The sequence below is a fragment of the Papio anubis genome, chromosome 6 (genome assembly GCF_008728515.1).
Source record: "Papio anubis isolate 15944 chromosome 6, Panubis1.0, whole genome shotgun sequence".
NCBI classification, from domain to species: Eukaryota; Metazoa; Chordata; class Mammalia; order Primates; family Cercopithecidae; genus Papio; species Papio anubis.
Genome location: NC_044981.1, coordinates 155,005,084 through 155,024,817, shown reverse-complemented (window position 1 = coordinate 155,024,817; position 19,734 = coordinate 155,005,084). Strand labels below are relative to the sequence as shown.

Below are 19,734 nucleotides of genomic sequence, written 5' to 3'. Positions count from 1 at the left end.
GGTATTTTGGCTGCTTCATGCCAATGGCCTATTCCATCTGCAGTCTGTCTCTGTCAATGGCCCAGTGGCATCCTCTAAAATGGCAACCTCATGAACCTGGAAATGGAAAATCCCAATCACCCACATTTATTTAGGATTACCATCTCATTTATTTAGATCCTACTTGAAAAATATTTTTCTTTTCCTTTAGTGAGTTTTATAAATTTGCTACTTGATGTTCTGTAGCACTTTCTTCTACTTAAAAATTTCTTCTGGGCACAGTGGCTCACACCTGTAATCCCAGGACTTCGTGAGGCATGCGTGCAGTTTCAGCTACTCAGCAGGCTGAGGTGGGAGGATTTTTTGAGCCCAGGAGGCAGAGGTTGCAGTGAGCTGAGATCACGCTACTGCACTCCGGCCTGGGCAAGAGTGAGACCCTCCCTCAAAAAAAATTTTGTTTGCACCATTTTCAAGGTTAGAGTGCATTCCTTATTTCTATGATTCTTGGATATCATGAATCTATGTTGTCCTAGGCATGCCCTTATTTTATTTTATTAAAAAAAATTTTTGGCCAGGCAAGGTGGCTCACACCTGTAATCCCAGGACCTCGAGAGGCCAAGGCAGGTGGATCACTTGAGCCCAGGAGTTTATCAGCCTTGGCAACATGGCAAAATTCTAATAATACCAAAACAATTAGCCGGGCATGGTGGTGTGCACCTATAGTCCCAGCTACCAGGGAGGCTGGGGTGGGAGGATCACCTGAGCCTGGAAGACAAGAAACTGCAGTGAAACCCTGTCTCAATCAATCAATCAATAGAGATGCAGTCTCGCTATGTTTCTCAGGCTGGCTGGCCTCAAGTGATGCTCCCACCTCGGCCTCCCAAAGTGCTGGAATTATAGGCATGAGCCATGGTGCTGGGCCTGTTCCTTATTTTAGGTTTTGACATTATTCTTCTCAATATCTATTTACAATCATTTCTGATTAACAGTTTGTGTATACTGTATATATTATCTCATTTAATTCTCACAAAGCCTGTGAGATAGCTAATACAGAAACCACCCTAATTTTATGGATAAGAAAAACAGGCTGGGCGTGGTGGCTCAAGCCTGTATCCTCAGCATACTGGGAGGCTGAGGCGGAAGGAACATTTGAGGGGCCTGGGAAATATAGGGAGACACTGTCTTTAAAAAAAAGGTGAAAATTTTATCCGGGCATGGTGGCACATGCCTGTGGTCCTAGCTACTCGGGACACTGAGGTGAGAGGATTGCCCTTTTAAAGCAGAGAGGTGAAGGCTGCAGTGAGCCGAGATCCTACCACTGCACTCCAGCCTGGGTGGCAGAGCAAGACCCTGCCTCAAAAAAAAAAAAAAAAAAAAAAAAAAAGAAAAGAAAAGAAAAGAAAAACAAAGAGAACTTGAATTAGTGACAAAATCAGAGCTCAAATATATCTCCTGACTCAGTATGTTTTCTATTGACCACTTTCTTTCTTATTTTCTCATTTCTTTCATTGTATTTGTCCTTCTCTGACTCTTTTAATTTGGTTTTATCCTTAATATTAGATGCCAGGGCTACTTGCCATTTTCTCTAGGAAGATTTTTTAAATAAGGACAAGAAAAGACCTCATAATTTTATGACTTATTTCAAATAGTTTTCCTGACAATGTTCAAAAATTTTTTCAGGCTATTTTGTTAATTTGTTTTAGGAATTGCAGGAACAGCAGGATTAATGTTTTAATAAAATGGTTTACAATGGCTACTTAGTCTTCTGGTCATTCTCTTGACTACATCAATTATAATATAATCGAATACATCAATTACAATCTAAGTTATTAAGTTAATCTAAGTTATTTCCCTCTAAATTAGCTTACATTTGTATAAAATAAAGTTGATTTCCTATGTTTCTGTCTACTTGCACAACCATGTGAAAATTTCCTGTAGGTCTTCTTTGGCATTAAATTATCCATGAGTGCTTATATTACCTCCATAATAATTAAGCTGTTGGAATTTCTAATAAAGGATAATTTCATTGGCCAAGGCAAGTGATTTTTCGGGCAAACATAATGAAATCTAAATACTCTCTGAAAGTCTTTTGAGTGTGATAAATACATATTCAAGTCAAGGGAGAAACAATCAGATTTTTCAAAAGGTCTTTCATAAAGTGTCACACCAAAAATTAGCAACAAAATAAAAAAAAATCACCACAGTATGGAAGAACAGTTTGTCATGCCAGGTCGTGGAATTACAGATAGAAGATAAATAGTCAGTGTCAATTGGCTTATTTTGACAGATACAATCAAAATAATTTTTTCTATAAATGATTTGACCAAGTTGGTAGAGACGTCTCTAAATTATTAGGCCATGCTACAGTTTCTCTTTCTTGTTTCTTTGGAATTTCTCTTCTAGTGTGGATTAACTGCCTGACTTCCTGGAATTCTTCTTAGTGTAGTCTTTTCATTTGTTTTCACACAACTGAACTTTCTCCTTCCTATACTCCAGACTTTCTTGCCTGCCTTATTTCACTCTATTCCCTGTTCTTGGAAGGTCTTTATCTCTTAAAAGTTAAGCTTGTAGTGCTTGCTTTGGCAGCACATATACTAAAATTGGAACCATACAGAGAAGATGAGCACGAACTCTGTGCAAGGATGACACACAAATTCGTGAAGTATTCCATGTTTTTAAAAATTAAAAAAAAAGCGTTTAAAGCTTGGGATGGTAGTTGGCACCTGTAGTCCCAGCTACTGGGGAGGCTGAAGCAGGAGGATCATGTAAGTTCAGGTGTTCAAGGCTGCTATGCACAATGATGGAGTCTGTGAATAGCCACAGCACTTGGGCCTGGGCAACATAGTGAGGTCACTTCTCTTTAAAAAAAAAAAAAAAAAAAAAGGTGAGCTTTTAGAAGTCCTTTTTGATTTACTAGCCAAATTGCTCTCTCATTGATTCCACAACACTGAATTATCTTTTTTAAAAATTTATTTTAAAAACCTTTTTATTTTGCTCCCTCCCACTCCCCTCCCCCTTTCCCTACCCTCCTCTTCTCTTTTCTTTTTCTTTCTTTTTTTGAGACAGAGTCTCGCTCAGCCGCCCAGGCTGGAGTGCAGTGGCGCGATCTCGACTCATTGCAGCCACCCTCTCCCGGAATCAAGCGATTCTCCTTGCCTCAGCCTCCCAAGTAGCTGGGATTACAGGCACCCGCCATCATGCCGGCTAATTTTTGTATTTTAGTAGGGACGGGGTTTCACCATGTTGGCCAGGCTGGTCCTGAACTCCTGACCTCAGTTGATACGCCTGCCTCAGCCTCCTAAAATGCTAGGATTACAGGCGTGAGCCACTGCGCCCGGCCTTTTCTTTTCTTTTCTTTTTTTTTTTTTTGAGACGGAGTCTGGCTCTGTCACCCAGGCTGGAGTGTGGTGGCGCGATCTCGGCTCACTGCAAGCTCCGCCTCCCGGGTTCCCGCCATTCTCCTGCCTCAGCCTCCGGAGTAGCTGGGGCTACAGGCGCCCGCCACCGCGCCCGGCTAATTTTTTGTATTTTTAGTAGAGACGGGGTTTCACCGTGGTCTCGATTTCCTGACCTTGTGATCCGCCCGCCTCGGCCTCCCAAAGTGCTGGGATTACAGGCGTGAGCCACGGCGCCCGGCTTTCTTTTTTTTTTGAGAAGGGACTCACTCTGTCTCCCAGGCAGGAGTGCAGTGGCACAATCCCAGCTCACTGCAGCCTCCACCTCCGGGACGCAACCCCACCTCGGCCTCCCTGGTAACTAGGACGACAGGGCGCAGGCACCATGCCCAGTTAATTTTTGTATTTTTTGCAGAGACAGGATCTCGCTATGTTGCCCAGACTAGTCTCAAACTCCCGGGCTCAAGCAGTTCTCCTGCCTTGGCTTCCCAGGCATGAGCCACCTAGCCTGGCCTGTATTATCTTTTCTGGAATTCATCTCGCTTACTGGATTGCCAGCCTCTTCTGGAGAGCAATTTGTACTCCTAATTCGCTTATTATAGTATCTCAAAGCATGTATTGTTTAATCAAATTAGGGCTGATCAATGAGAAGTTACCCTTCGGATACACTGTCCCATGACTTCTCAGTCCACCAACAGTCCTTCTTAGGCCTTTGGCTTTCCCATGCCACTTACACATTCTTTCAAAACATTTGAGTGCGTACCATTTAGATTACTCAAATACGAAAAGGGAAAACGGTACGCACACATTTCAGGTACTCGTCAAAGATAAGTTGGACGCTGGAGGTAAAATAAAAAATGGGCCTACCATTTAGGGAGGTGTGACGAAGTGACATCACTATTGCGTTAAAACCCGAGGGCCCACTGGGTCACCTCCATTTTATTCAGGTTTCGGAATCTCGGTCATGTGAGCTAACTTAAAAGGCTCAAGAGTGGTTACCTGCCCACCCGTCATAATCACTTCCCAATTCCTTGAAAACTTCGGGTTCCTAGGCCGCCAGCGCCGAGCGGAGAATCACCCTCCCTCCAGCTGCCCAAACTGGAGCTGCCCGTTCCGTTCCGTTCCGCCCCGCCCCACTGCATGCTGGGAGTCGTAGTCCCGGCTGGCAGCGTCCGGAAGGACGGGAGGGCACGGGAGTGCAGCCCGCCCATCTGGCTACTGGAGGTCACGTTCCCTAACTGATCCCTTGGTTCTGTCGGGTGGAGCCTTCAGCGTGCACGGCGAGATTTGACTTTGCCACCGTCTCTCTTGGGTTTCAATAAAGTTTTCCTCTTCCTCTCCTCGTACGGAGTTCAAGATGGCGGCCTCCTGGTCGCTCTTGGTTACCTTGCGCCCCTTAGCACAGAGCCCGCTGAGAGGGAGATGTGTTGGGTGCGGGGCCCGGGCCGCCGCTCTCGCTCCTCTGGCCACCGCCCCTGGGAAGCCCCTTTGGAAAGGTCAGTGATTGTGCCATGAGTAGTCCGAGCCGACTGCATATGACTGGAGAAGGCTCTGGGGTCACCCTCCTTGTCCGATCTACCCCAGGTGTCTCCTGCTTTCACGAAGCTAAGGGCTCCTCGAGAGGTGTTTCCATTTCTCTTGACCTTTTATACTGTCTGTGAATGAGCCCTGAGCACTGAGGGAAATAACCCTGAGTGACTTTCATTTTGAGGGTCAGAGGTCGACTCAGAGTTTCTTCCCTCCGGGACATTTAGAGAGCTGAGCCCAGTGGGAGTGCCTGGCTTGCAGTGATGCAGGTGTGGGGTTGGGGCCTGGGGACCCCTACCCTCTGCGTTTTCCAAGCTCTCGGGGCTGGTGACTTACGGGCACTGGAGGAAGAGCCGCGCCTGGGACCTCTGCAGGCCCTGCTGTCTCTCGTGATTCTGGGAAAGAAGGTCCACACGCATTCTCAGATTTAGGGATCGGTTCTTGGTGTTCTTTTAAAGTCACTAGAGGCTTCAGTGGAATTATTTTGTCACCGGGCTTTCCTTCTCCCTGGCTTCCTTCATTCAGTTATATGTTCGTGAATGAATGAATGTATATTCTGAGTAACCAAGTCAAGAGTGCCAGTTTTACTGCTCTATTCATATACTCGCACTAAACTGCACGTTTTTCAAAGGCAAGGACATTGTGTCATTGTTTCCTAAGCACTTAGCGCAATGAGTGGTACCTGATATGCAAATATGATTTTTGAATGAATGAATGAAATTATTCTCATTGTCTCCCTGATCCACATACTTGTTTTCCTTTTTCTCAAATTCAAGCAACCCCTGTAATATACCTTAATAGATTGATGACCTTAATAAAGTATATACCTTAATAAATAGATTCTTATTGATTAATTTAGCTAAAAATATGACAATCTTTGACCCTTATCATCAATGCAGTTGAAATTATTACTAGAACTTTGATTACATCACCTTACGTTTTTATCGAAAGATTAGCATAATGCACTTAGTATAATGGAATGGGCTCCACACACTGCCTAGGAGGTAGCCCTGGTCTGCTGAAGTAGTCATTATAAATAAATAAATAAATAAATGTATAATGGAATATTCTGGTAGTGTAAGCTGTGGATTATAATATGAATTTTATTTTTCGTTTTTGGTAGTCAATAAAAGCAAATAGTATAAATTTCAACGGGTGCAAGAAAGAATATGGCAAAATGTAAGGCTTTCTTCTATCCCTATCCCTTAGCTGCTTAGTTTTTCTCCTCAGAGGCAATCTCTGATACTAGTTTCTTATGTATTCTTCCAGAGACATTCTGCGTATGTACAAGCATATACATATAGAGCTAACCGTTTTAAAAAAATAGAAGTAGTAACATGCTCTACACATTGTTTTGTGTATACAGCAGTTAATTCTGTTAATTGTTAATTTCTTTTTAAATTTAGTAGCTTGGAGATCATTCCATATCAATACCATATCAATTTCATATTAATAGAACTGCCTTGTGTTTTAAGTTTTAAAAATAGTATTCCATTCTATGTATATACCATGATTTATGAACATTAAGATTTAAGGACCATCATTATAACATATAAAATTCACGGAATGCTTTTTCTGTGTCATACAATATGCTAAGTACTTTCTGCGTACATTATCTTATTATTCCTCATTATCCTCATTTGGAGATCACGAATTCAAGGTTGCTGAAGATATATGGCTAGTAAGTGTCAGAACTTCTGAATTCAAGTAAAGGCTGTGCTATTAATCTGTACTCATATTTTCTGGAATATACAAAATTTAGCCAGTTCTGGGTGTGACGATTAGATGAAAATGCAGTTAGGTTAGAGGTCCATTTAATTGTATCTAAGGATGCTCCCTTCCCCTCTTTATTTTTATTTTGTATATATGTATATATTTTTGAGATGAAGCCTTGCTCTGTCTCCTAGACTGGAGTGCAATGGCATGATCTTGGCTCACTGCAACCTCCACCTCCTGGATTCAAGCAATTCTCCCTGCCTCAGCCTGGGTGGGCGCCTCAGATCACAGATGTCCACCACCACTGGCAAATTTTTGTATTTTTAGTAGAGACGGGGTTTCACCATGTTGGCCAGGCTGGTTTCAAACTCCTGACCTCAGGTGATCCACCAGCCTCGGTCCCCCAAAGTGCTGGGATTACAGGCGTGAGCCACAGCGCCCTGCCCCCATCTTTAAATAAAGGGAAAATTTTAGTTGAAATTTTGTTCAGTATTCGGAGTCTGATTTACAAATCTGTTTTCTATCCCTTTCCTGATTTTATGTTTTATTTATTTTATTATTTTTTTTGAGATGGAGTCTCACTCTGTCGCCCAGGCTGGAGTGCAGTGGCACGATCTTGGCTCACTGCAAGCTCTGCCTCATGCGTTCACGCCATTCTCCTGCCTCAGCCTCCCGAGTAGCTGGGATCACAGGGGCCCGCAACCATGCCCGGCTAATTTTTTGTATTTTTAGTAGAGATGGGGTTTCACCGTGTTAGCCAGGATGGTCTTGATCTCCTGACCTCGTGATCCACCGCCTCGGCCTCCCAAAGTGCTGGGATTATAGGCGTGAGCCACTGCGCCCGGCCCTTTCCTGATTTTTTTGGGGGGTAATTTATTGTTTACATTTCTATTTTATCTTCATTTTTCATCTTTTGAAGTCTACTATTTAGTACAGTGTAATGTGGCTGGGCATGGTGGCTCTCGCCTGTAATCTGGGCACTTTGGGATTCTGAGGGGGGAGGATCACTTGAGCTAAGGAGTTTGAGACCAGCCTGGGCAACATGGTAAAACCCCCTCTCTAAAAACATACAAAACTTAGCTGGGTGTGGTGGTGCACGCCTGTAGTCCCAGCTATTTGGGAGGCTGAGGTGGGAGGATCACTTGAGCCCAGGAAGTCGAGGCTGCAGTGAGCTGAGAGAGATGGTGTCACTGCACTCCAGGCTGGGTGACAAAATGAGACCCTGTCTCAAAAAAAAAAAAAAAAAAAAAAGGAAAAGTGAATGAAACTGAGTTCCAGCCCTTGAGTTCCAGCCCTTGAATAGCCCATAGCCTTGAAAGGCAGATGGTATTATGGTAGCCAGCATTTGATGAGCCCCTTCTGTGTTCTAGGCATTTTGCTAGCAGTTTCTGTTTCATAATTTAATCTTCATAAAACCCTATAAAAATTGTTGTCTGTATTTTATAGATGAATAAACAGGGATGGTCACCCAAGTTGGATTTTTTTTTCTTTTTCTTTTTTTTTTTTTTAAAGTGAGCAGCAGCAAGATTTATTGCGAAGAGCAAAAGAATAAAGCTTCCACAGTGTGGAAGGGGACCCGAGCGGGTTGCCCCCAACTTGGATTTTAAACCCAGGTGTTTTTGCTTCAGAGTCACAAACTTACCTGCTATTTATAATAGTTTTTTAATGTAACAATGAACATTAATAACACATTGTACCATGATCTAAGCCTGTTTAAAGTGTTATAAGACTACAGAGGAGGAAGCAGCTCTGCTTGGAGAGGGGAAGATTTTTTTTTTTTGAGACAGAGTCTTGCTCGGTCACCCAGGCTGTAGTGCAATGGCGTGATCTCGGCTCACTGCAACCTCTGCCTCCCAGGTTCCAATGATTCTCCTGCCTCAGCCTCCTGAGTAGCTGGAATTACAGGCGTCCGCCACCACACCTGACTAATTTTCATATTTTTAGTAGAGAGGGGGTTTCAACATGTTGGTCAGGCTGTTCTCAAACTACTGACCTCAGGTGATCTGCCCATCTCGGCCTCCCAGAGTGTTGGGATTACAGGTGTGAGCCACTGCGCCTGGCCAGATTTTTTATTTCTAGCAAAAGTATGGATGTGAGCTGTACATGGCCCTTATTGGTTTATGGTCTCTGAGAGAGCAGCTAGAGATGAAGCTGTAAAGGTGGGCTGATCTGGTTGAGAAGAGTCTCTTACAGTATGTTAAGATGTCTAAGCTCAGTGGGACACTAGTGGAAGTTTCTCAGGAATAGAAGTGATCAGATCTGTTTTAGCGTGATTGTTCTTGTGGCCACCTGAAAAACAGATCAGAAATGCCTGGATGAGCCGGGCGCGGTGGCTCAAGCCTGTAATCCCAGCACTTTGGGAGGCCGAGGCGGGTGGATCACGGGGTCAGGAGATCGAGACCATCCTGGCTAACATGGTGAAACCCCGTCTCTACTAAAAATACAAAAAACTAGCCGGGCGTGGTGGCGGGCGCCTGTAGTCCCAGCTACTCGGAGGCTGAGGCAGGAGAATGGCGTGAACCTGGGAGGCGGAGCTTGCAGTGAGCCGAGATCGCGCCACTGCACTCCAGCCCGGGGGAAAAAACGGCGCGAGCCGCCGTCAAAAAAAAAAAAAAAAAAAAAAAAAAAGAAATGCCTGGATGGGAGAATACTGGAAGCTGGGTGATTATTTAGGAGGAAGTTGAAGTAGATAGAGTATTAGGGAGTGGTTTAGGGGCTGAATTACTGCTGTGGTGAAGGAGAGCAGGGCAGCAGAGGGAGGGAATTCAGAGACACTTCTTTGATAGAATTAACATACTTGGCCAGGCACAGTGGCTTATGCCTGTAATCCCAGCACTTTGGGAGGCTGAGGCTGGTGGATCACCTGAGGTCAGGAGTTCAAGACCAGTCTGGCCAACATGGTGAAACCTCGTCTCTACTAAAAATACAAAAATTAGCTGGGCATGGTGGTGCATGCCTGTAATCCCAGCTACTTGGGAGGCTGAGGCAGGAGAATCGCTTGAATCCAGGAGGCGGAGGTTGCAGTGAGCCAAGATCACACCACTGTGCTCCAGCCTAGGGGACAGAGCAAGACTCTTGTCTCAAAATATAAAATAAAATAAATAAAATAAAATAAAATAAAACTTGGACATACTTAGAGGAGACAAGGAAAGGAAGGAGTGAAGGTAAATTTAGGTTTCCTATTGCAGGTGACATAATAAGTAAAAAGTAAAACAATAAAAAAGCAATTTAGCTTTCTGAGTTTGGGCAATTTAATCAAAAGAAACAAAACAAAAACGAAACAAAATAGTAGGGCCAAAGTATTTTAGAGGGAGATTCAGTTTGGGGCTTGTTAAATTTGAGGCATTTTTTTATAGTTCCAGGTAAATAAGTCTAGTTAGTTGTAGGACACTTGGGGATCTGAGATTAAGAAAGAAAATATGAGGTATTGGGAGCCATGAAAATAGAAGAATGAGCCTGGGAATATATGTGTAGAATGAAATGAGCCTGTGGCTTGTGCCTGAAATCCCAGCTATTCATGAGGCCAAAGCAGGAGGATTGCTTGAGGCCAGGAGTTTGAGACAAGCCTGGGCAACATAATGAGACCCTGTCTCTAAAAAAAGAAGAGAAAATAAAAGAAAAAGCAAAAGCTAAGGGCTAGTGCTTGAGGAAACTTGCCATTTTGTGAGCAGAAGAAGGGGGCCTCATAGAGTGGTCTTAGGAGACTAGGAGAGAAGCCAGGGAGGGAAATGTTCATAGGTTTTCTAAAACCTAAAAATTAGCATATCTGAAATCCCTTTTCTTTAAGCTAACCTTAGAAATTAAATGTGTTTCATAGAAGCAAGGTAATATGAGGATCACATCTTGTGATTTCTTTTTATTATGCTGACAATATCACAATATTATATTTTTAGGTGCTTGTATTAAATGATGATTCATATTTAACTCCATAATCTCTTCAGTATATGTACACAGGAGTTTATTCTCTATTAGGGGTTTTTTTTTTTTTTTTTCTTTTAAGTTGGAGTTTCACTCTTGTCACCCAGGCTGGAGTACGATGGTGTGATCTTGGCTCACTGCAACCTCTGGCTCCTGGGTTCAAGTGATTCTCCTGTCTCAGCCTCCTAAGTAGCTGAGACTACAGGCATGCACCACCACTGCCCAGCTAATTTTTTTGTATTTTTAGTAGAGATGGGGTTTTGCCACGTTGGCCAGGCTGGTCTTGAACTCCTGACCTCAGGTGATCTGCCCAACTTGGCCCCCCAAAGTGCTGGGATTACAGGTTTGAGCCACCAGGCCCACCCCCCGATTAGGTATTAATGTGAGTAGAACTAACCCTCCTCAGCCATATGAATTGGTATAGTTTATTATTTATTTATTTATTTATACATTTATACATATTTTGTTTCTCTTTTACATGTTACTTGCCAAGGTACAATTTATTAGTAGTACATATTACTAGTTAAGAAAATAGTCTTTGGACTTATTTTCTGTTTCCCTTAACACTCACTGGTTATAGCATCTGAACTTGCTTTTTTTTGTTTGTTTGTTTGTTTGTTTTTTTGAGATACAATCTCACTGTTGTCCAGGCTGGAGTGCAGTGGAGTGATCTCGGCTCACTGCAATCTCCGCCTCCCAGGTTCAAGCGATTCTTCTGCCTCAGCCTCCTGAGTAGCTGGGACTACAGGTGCATACCATCACGCCCAGCTAATTTTTTTTTTTTTTTTTTTGAGGCGGAGTTTCACTCTTGTTGCCCAGGCTGGAGTGCAATGGCACGATCTTGGCTCACCACAACCTCCACCTCCCAGGCTCAAGCAATTCTCCTGCCTCAGCCTCCCTAGTAGCTGGGATTATAGGCATGCGCCACCACGCCCAGCTAATTTTGTATTTTTAGTAGAGACGGGGTTTCTCCATGTTGCTCAGGCTGGTCCCGAACTCCCGACCTCAGGTGATCCACCCGCCTCGGCCTCCCAAAGTGCTGGGATTACAGGCGTGAGCCACTGCGCCCGGCCAATTTTTTGTATTTTTAGTAGAGATGGGGTTTCATCGTGTTAGCCAGGATGGTCTCGATCTCCTGACCTCGTGATCCGCCCACCTTGGTCTCCCAAAGTGCTGGGATTATAGGTGTGAGCCACCACGCCTGGCCTGAACTTAACTTTTTATTATCCAATTAGATGAATATCTTTATGTGAAACTTATTTCATGTTTCTTGGATTTTTGTTAATATTTATTGTATTAGAAAAGAAGATCATGTCTATTCCTGAGACTGATTATCTTTATGATAATGGAGGATTTTATAGATCATTATTTTTTTAAAGTATAGCATAGCTTACTACTTAGGCATAGCTAGTACCCTGGATGTAGTTCTGGGGTGGAGGGAGGAGGAGGTGTAGTAGGATGTGCCCAAAAGTAGAACTGATAAAAAGAAAATTCAGAGGCCTAGAATGGATTATTGATTTACTGTAGATTAGCACTGCTTTATACTTCAAGAGCTTTATTCTCTTTAAGTAAATGACGAATATTTAAATAGGATATGACTACTTTCAGATTTGTCTTTTCACAAGAAGTATCACAAAAATAATAGATGTCAGGGTCCAGAAATTGGTAGTTCAGCCTAGGACCTGGTGCAGTGATATTCTCTGAAGTTCTCTGACAAAAAAGTCATTTAGAGCTGGGCGCCGTGGCTCACGCCTGTAATTCCAGCACTTTAGGAGGCCGAGGTGGGTGGATCACCTGAGGCCAGGAGTTCAAGACCAGCCTGGCCAACATGGTGAAACCCTGTCTCTACTAAAAATACAAAATTAGCCAGGTGTGGTGGCACATGCCCATAATTACAGTAACTTGGGAGGCTAAGGCAGGAGAATTGCTTGAACCTTGGAGGTGGAGGTTGCAGTAAGCCGAGATCACCTCCATCGCACTCCAGCCTGGGCGACAAGATTGAAACTCAGTCTCAAAAAAAAAAAAAATGTCATTCCGCTTCTGGCTGAGTATATTCAACACTTATTTTCTTTCTTTCTTTTTTTTTTTAAGACCAAGCCTCACTCTGTTGCCTGGGCTGGTCTTGAATTTTGTGGGGTTTATTTATTTATTTATTTATTTTAAGTGAAAGCAAATTTATTAAGAAAGTAAAAGAATGAAAGAATGGCTACCCCATAGACAGAGCAGCCCCAAGGGCTGCTGATTGTCCATTGTTATGGTTATTTCTTGATTATATGCTAAACCAGGGATGGATTATTCATGGTCCTTTTTTTAGACCATATAGGGTAACTTCCTGACATTGCCAGGCATTTGTAAACTGTCGTGGTGCTGGCGGGAGTGTAGCAGTGACGCCAACCAGAGGTCACTCTCATCACCATCTTGGTTTTGCCTGGCTTCTTTACTGCAAGTTGTTTTATCAGGAAGGTCTTTATGACCTGTATCTTGTGCCAACCTCCTGTCTCATCCTGTGACTAATAATGCCTTAGCCTCCTGGGAATGCAGCCCACCAAGTCTCAGACTTATTTTACCCAGCCCTTCTTCAAAATGGAGTTGCTCGTGTTCAAACGCCTCTGACATTTCCCCCACTCCCTTTTACAAGGAAACCCTTAATCCTAAGGGTTGAAGAGAAACAAAGATCCATCTTCTGCAACTTCTTGAGGCTGAATAGGGGCAATGCTATTCCTGCCTAACTATTAGGGTCTCTTGTATTCAGGGTAGAGAGGAGCTCAGTCAGAAAGCGTCGATATGGCGAGGGCCACTCATAACTTTTGAGTTCTGACAAAAGGTGATATCTGGAAGATTAATAACTGTTCAATTTAAGAGAACATTGAGTAAGCTTATCCTGCATTCCTTCACAAAGAGTAGAGTAGCAATATATTCCATAATAGTCAGGTAAAATAAATAAAATAATTCCAAGTAAAGGAACTTAGAAGGTTTTCCATGAACTGGGCAACTATTGGAACCAAGCTGATGTGGGGTTGCTAGCTGATTCCAGTATGTGCCCAGGATTAGCATATTGATCCAGATTTTTACATTACCCATCCCTCTTGTTTCTTCTGAGCAGCAACCAGAGATCACTGATTGATTTACAAGAATAAGCAGAATCAGTCTAAATTGTGAAAAAACTTAAAAACAACTGATGAGACTATATATATTTTTGTTTTTGAGACAGAATCTTGTTCTGATGCCCAGGCTGGAGTGCAATTGGCATGATCTCAGCTCACTGCAACCTCCCTCTCCCAGGTTCAAGTGACTCTCCTGCCTCAGCCTCCTGAGTAGCTGGGATTTCAGGTGCCACCACTATGCCCTGCTAATTTTTGTATTTTTGGTAGAGACAGGGTTTCACCATGTTGGCCAGGCTGGTCTCAAACTCTTGCAGGTGATCTGCCCACCTTGGCCTCCCAAAGTGCTGGGATTACAGGCGTGAGCCATCACTCCCAGCCCTAGACTAGAATTTAATAACAGGTATACCATAGTTCTTGAAACATAATTTTTCTCTCTAGTCTCCCATTTTTACTAAAGACAAATCATGGTAAGACCGATTTGCTTTATTATACTTGGCCTGATATTTGTATGAAGTACAGGAAAAATAATTATTTTTCACATAGGCTTTTAAAATTGGCTTTGATGGAACTCTGTTCCATAGAAGGAATCTCAGGTAAGACTTTTTTTATAAAAGCCGAGCCCAGCCATGGGTTTGTACCCTCAAATACCTATGAGTTGAGTAAATACCTCTTCTCTTGAGGTTCCAAGATAACTTGGGGCTCCTGGGCCTGTACTTTACTTATTTACTTACTACAGATCAGGAACCCTGTGTAGGGACTGTGTAGACAAGATATGAGGCCAGTTTCTAAAGAAGCTTTTATTGGCTCTGTAAGTCAAGTTTGATTCCTTAAAGGAAAGCACACCACTTCAGTCAAAACCTTGGTAAAATAACCAGTTTCTCCAGTTGTGCCCTGTTACAAATGAAAACAGATAATTATTGCACTTAAGCAAATAACTATTGCCATAAGTTAAGATACTCACTAATTGTTTTCCAGTTCTGGAGAAATCAGGTAGAGAGAAAAGATTATGCTCCAAATTTTGTTTACAGGAGTATACTTTACTTAATTGTTAAAAGCTGTCAATAGCTCAAAAGATAAGTTTCCTTGACTCTGGAAATTGGAGTTTCGCTCTGTCACCCACTACAACTTCCGTCTCCCAGGTTCACGTGATTCTTGTGCTTCAGCCTCCTGAGTAGCTGGGATTACAGGTGTGAGCTGCCACACCCGGCTAATTTTGGTGCTGTTAGTAGAGATGGGTTTTGCCATGTTGGCCAGGCTGGTCTCGAGCTCCTGATCTCAAATGATCTGTCTGTCTCAGCCTTACAAAGTGTTGGGATTACAGGTGTGAGCCACCACGCCTGGCCTTTTATTTTTTTTCTTTTTAAAATTAGAGACACAGTCTCACTATGTTGCTTGCACTGGTCTGGACTCCTGGGCTCAAGCTTTTCTCCTGCCTTGGCCTCCCAAAGTGTTAGGATTACAGGCATAAGCCACCATGCCCAGCCTGGTCTCTAATTTGAGCTCAAGTGATCCTACAACCCCAGTCTCCAGTAGTAGACTTCAGGTGTGCTCTACCCCACCTAGCTCTATCTTCTCTCCTAAAAGCGTTATGGATGCTACTTCTTCCTGCTGTCTTTTGCTTCCGTTGCCCAAGGTTCTCTATTGAGGACCATTTCTACTCCTTGCCTGGAGATACCTGATACTTTAATCTCCAGAATCTCTTTCATAATCTCCTTTAACCATCCTGCTTATCCTGCTTATTTCTTGTCTTCATTGTTCCCATCCCAGAAGCTACTCTATCAACATGTTATCTATCCATACTCTTGACTAGGTGGCAGTTTTCAACAAGTTTTTAAGCCTGAACATGTAATTCGTTCCTCCATTTCTTCATAATATAATTTAAATGCAACTCCTATGGATTCCATTTTGAAATTCTCATTTATATGTGTGTGTGTATAAAATTTAAACTAACATAACAAATGAATGGGTTTAAAAATCTTTTGAAAAAAATTAGATCCTTTAGATGTCTTTATTAAATAGTATGTGAACAGGGTGAATATTAAGGAGTTACTCAGTATGCTGGGCCATGCCTATAATTACTTCAGAATAGCTTTATTCAGATTTTTAGTCATTATTTTACTGATTTGTTATCATGAAATTTAAAGTACTATTTTTTTCCTTTTGTAAAGTTATACACATTGGCACATTTAAGATTAACTAGCTTCTGAAGGAAAAGAATGATAACCAGAAAGCATTTAGTTTCAATTTTCATAATTTTTCTATTTAAATCAAAAGCACCCTTTTAAAGTCCCTAACTCAGCCTTTTATAAATAAAGTAAATCATCTTGCAATGCATTCCTTGATGATGGCTTATGTTGTTTTTCTAAAGAAAGAGTTTAATTAAGATTTGATTTTCTTCTGTCCTGTACTTTGTTTGTTCATCACAGAATGAAACATAGGTCTTTAATGTCAATGGTAAGTCTGACTTTTTGGGTCATTGATGACCACTGCAGTTTTCAAAAAAGCAACTGAATATTTATCTTTTGGGTATAATTAGAACATAATAGAGCATAAAATGGGCTGCCAATGACCTTAGTATGGTCTTCTGTCATTGCAGGAGAACATTGCTGGTCAGTGGCCACTGTTTACAGTTTGTTAAAATCAACACAAATGTACAAATAACTCATGAATAATTGTGAACACAGTATTTAAATGGATGTTTAATAAATATGCATTAAAAATCTAATTACAGTAATGAAGTTTACAGCTGAAATTTTAATCCAGTCCTTTAGAAATATTAAAGTGCTTTTCCTGATTGTGCATTTTTCTCAGAGCAGTTGGATAAACATTTTAAACTGGAAATCTGAATTCCTTATATAGTTTTGATTTCATTTAACTAAGCATGTGTTCTTTTTGGCAACCGTCTTCTTTCTCTTTGTGAAGAAGTGAAGCTCCTTTATTCCATAACTGTTACTTTGAAGCATTTTGATCAGTTCTGTTTTAGGAATGGTGAACATATGGGATACCAGATGACTAATAAAACCTGGTCTGGAAAAGACTAGATTGCGATTTTTGTTTCATTCTGCAGTACTGGATCAATCATTTGATTTGGTATTTCTATTTCTCATCTGTAGAATGAGATTCATTTTCCTACCTTCCTTGCAGGTCATTTATGAGACTCAAATAGGTTATTATGTGAGAAAGTCTTTTGAAATAATCAGAAATGTTACATAAATGTATGTAATTGAAATATTAACCATGACATGCCAGAGGTGGTGGATTCTAGTCAGTGAGTAGAAATTGAATGAACTCAACTTTACACAGAATTTCTAGAGCCATTTTAATTCTGGAGAGGCTCATTATATTAACAATGGCCAAGGGCCTAGTCTGAATTCAGTGCTTTGAATTCCAGAAAATGCAGTTTTGATTTTTCTGAGATTGTGCAAAGGGCCGCTGTAGATAACCAGGGATGGTTTTTGTTCTCCTGGACTTCGCTACCTTTCCTCTGGATACTCTGAACACCTAGAAGTTCTTAGAAATTATGAATTACCTCTTTTTTGAGACAGAATCTTGCTCTGTTACCTAGACTGGAGTGCAGTGGCATGATCACGGCTCACTGCAGCCTCAACCTTCTGGGCTCATGTGAGCCTCCTGACAGCCTCTCAAGTAGCTGGGACCACAGGCACAAGCCACCACCACTATGCCCGGCTAATTTTTGTATTTTTTTTTCTTGAACCTCTAAATCTATAATTTTTTTGGGCAGGGGTAGAGGCAGGGCTTCAGCATATTGCCCAGGCTGGTCTCAAACTTCTGGGCTCAAGTAGTGTGCCCGCCTCAGCTTCCCAAATTGCTGGGATTACAGTTGTGAGCTACCACATCAGGCTACGAAGTACTTCTTTTGCCATTATGTTTCAAAGAAAGCTGTTGAAATTTGATTTATACTATGCAGGTAAACTATCTTCATTTAGTAAGAAATGGATACTGGTTTCAAAAGGAACTGGAGTGATTGGTGATTGTGAATTATTTGTTGCACAGCAAGATCTAAAGATGGCTTTTTTTTTTTTTTTTTTTTTGAGAGTTGTGCTCTGTTGCCCAGGCTGGAGTACAATGGTGCGATCTTGGCTTACTGTATCCTCTGCCTCCCAGGTTCAAGTGATTCTCCTGCCTCAGCCTCTTGAGTAGCTGGGACTACAGGCGCCTGTCGCCACACCTGGCTAATTTTTGTATTTTTAGTAGAGATGGGTTTTTGCCACATTGGCCAGGCTAGCCTTGAACTCCTGACCTCAGATTATCTACCCACCTCATCCTCCCAAAAGGCTAGGATTACAAATGTGAGCCACTGTGCCCATCCTCAAGATGGCATTTCATAGAAGCATAGAGTATTAGCGCTACAGAGGGCCTCTGGGCCATATAGTCAAACAGTGTTAGACATGTAGCTTCTGCCTTAACTGCTTCTTTTTGAGGCATCCTATTGATTTTTGGATAGCCTTAATTTTGAGAAAACTCTTAAGTAGGATGGAATTTGAGCACTTATGTAACTTCTCCCCATTCATCTTGAATTTTTCCTCGGGTACAGTATATATAACACTAATACTGATTCCATGTGTGACCGTTCTTTTAACATATCAAGACTGATAATATTTCATTCATTTATTTACTCATTTACTCATTGTTTATCAAATTATTGGGTGCCACCTTGTCCCAATTCCATTTAATCACCTTTAAAACATTAAAGGCTTATTGTATTTCTCCCATTCATTCATTCATTTCCCAAGCACTTCTTGCTGCCATCCATATGCTACATGCAGGATGCTGGGATGCTGTATGCTAAGTGTCTTGTTAATGTCAGCAGTCTTTTGTGCTCTCCGTCAAGTCTCACAACATAATTTCTAGATCCTTGAACTCTTCCCCTTCTTGAGATTACTATCTACTTTCTGAATGACACTCTGAAAATGTGACCCCCATATCACAATATATTCCTTCAAATACGGTCAGCCTAGATCCCTGTTGTAGGTTACATTTTCTGTGTCCTGTTGCATTAACTTTTGGTGGTCAGGTCACATTCATATCTTACTTGCAACTCTTAGAGTTATTAAAACAGGTCTCTCCTGTTTGTATTTGATTTAATATTTTTTCTATTTAAAAAACTTTTTTTTTTCTTTCTTTTTTTTGAGATGGAGTCTTGCTCTGTCACCCAGGCTGGAGTGCAATAGTGTGAGCTCAGCTCACTGCAACCTGTTTCCTGGGTTCAAGAGATTCTCCTGCCTCAGTCTCCTGAGTAGCTGGGATTACAGGCACATGCTACCATGCCTGGCTAACTTTTGCATTTTGAGTAGAGACGGGGTTTCACAATGTTGGCCAGGCTGGTCTAGAACTCCTGACGTCATGATCTGCCCAACTTGGCCTCCCAAAGTACTAGGATTACAGGCGTGAGCCACTGCACATGGCCTAAAAGTAAATTACTTTTAATTATAAAAATACTACATCATGTTTACAGTAGAAAATACAGAAAAGACAACTGCTGTTAACTTTAATTTTTCTTTTTTCTTTCCTCTTTTTTCTTTTTTTTTTTGGAAACAGGGTTTTGCCCAGTCGCCCAGGCTGGAGTACAGTGGTGCGATCACAGCTCACTGCCACCTAAACCTCCCAGGTTCAAGTGATCCTCCCACCTCAGTCTCCTGAGTAACTGAGACTACAGGCGAGCACCACAACGCCTGGCTAATTTTTGTATTTTTTGTAGAGATGGGGTCTCACCATATTGCCCAGGCCTATAGTACTGCTATGAATATGTTTGTACATATCTTTGGTGCATGTATGTATGCTTTCTATTGGGCAGATACCAAATAATCGAATTGCTGGATCATGTTTTATACGTATGTTCAGCTTTAGTAGACAAGGCCAGTTTTCTGAAATGGTTATATCAGTGTATCTTTCCATTAGCAGTGTGTGAAATTTCAGTTACCATGCATCCTCACCAACAGCTGGTATTCTTTTTAATTTTAGTCACTCTAATAAGTGTGTACTGATATCTCATTGTGATTTTGTTTTGCTTTTCTCTGATACATTTTAAAGTTAAATACTTATTTATATATTTACTGGACATTTGGATAGGCTCT

At 41.8% G+C, this 19,734-nt stretch overlaps 1 protein-coding gene and 1 non-coding gene across 12 annotated transcripts in view; both read left to right on the top strand.

Annotated features, from left to right (window-relative positions):
• The first annotated feature begins 2,549 nt into the window (after nucleotides 1-2,549).
• LOC116275476 lies at nucleotides 2,550-2,656 on the top strand. Its single transcript, XR_004184609.1, has one exon. It is a non-coding gene; the product is annotated as a U6 spliceosomal RNA (small nuclear RNA).
• A 973-nt stretch (nucleotides 2,657-3,629) lies between these two features.
• AFG1L (AFG1 like ATPase) overlaps nucleotides 3,630-19,734 on the top strand; it is a 250,446-nt gene continuing 234,341 nt past the window's right edge. For all 11 annotated transcript variants that reach the window (XM_017958426.3, XM_017958427.3, XM_021938035.2 and 8 more), the window contains exon 1: nucleotides 3,630-4,870. In XM_017958426.3, coding sequence (XP_017813915.2) covers nucleotides 4,732-4,870 — 139 coding nt within the window. In that variant the 5' untranslated portion in view covers nucleotides 3,630-4,731. The remainder of the gene's footprint in view (nucleotides 4,871-19,734) is intronic.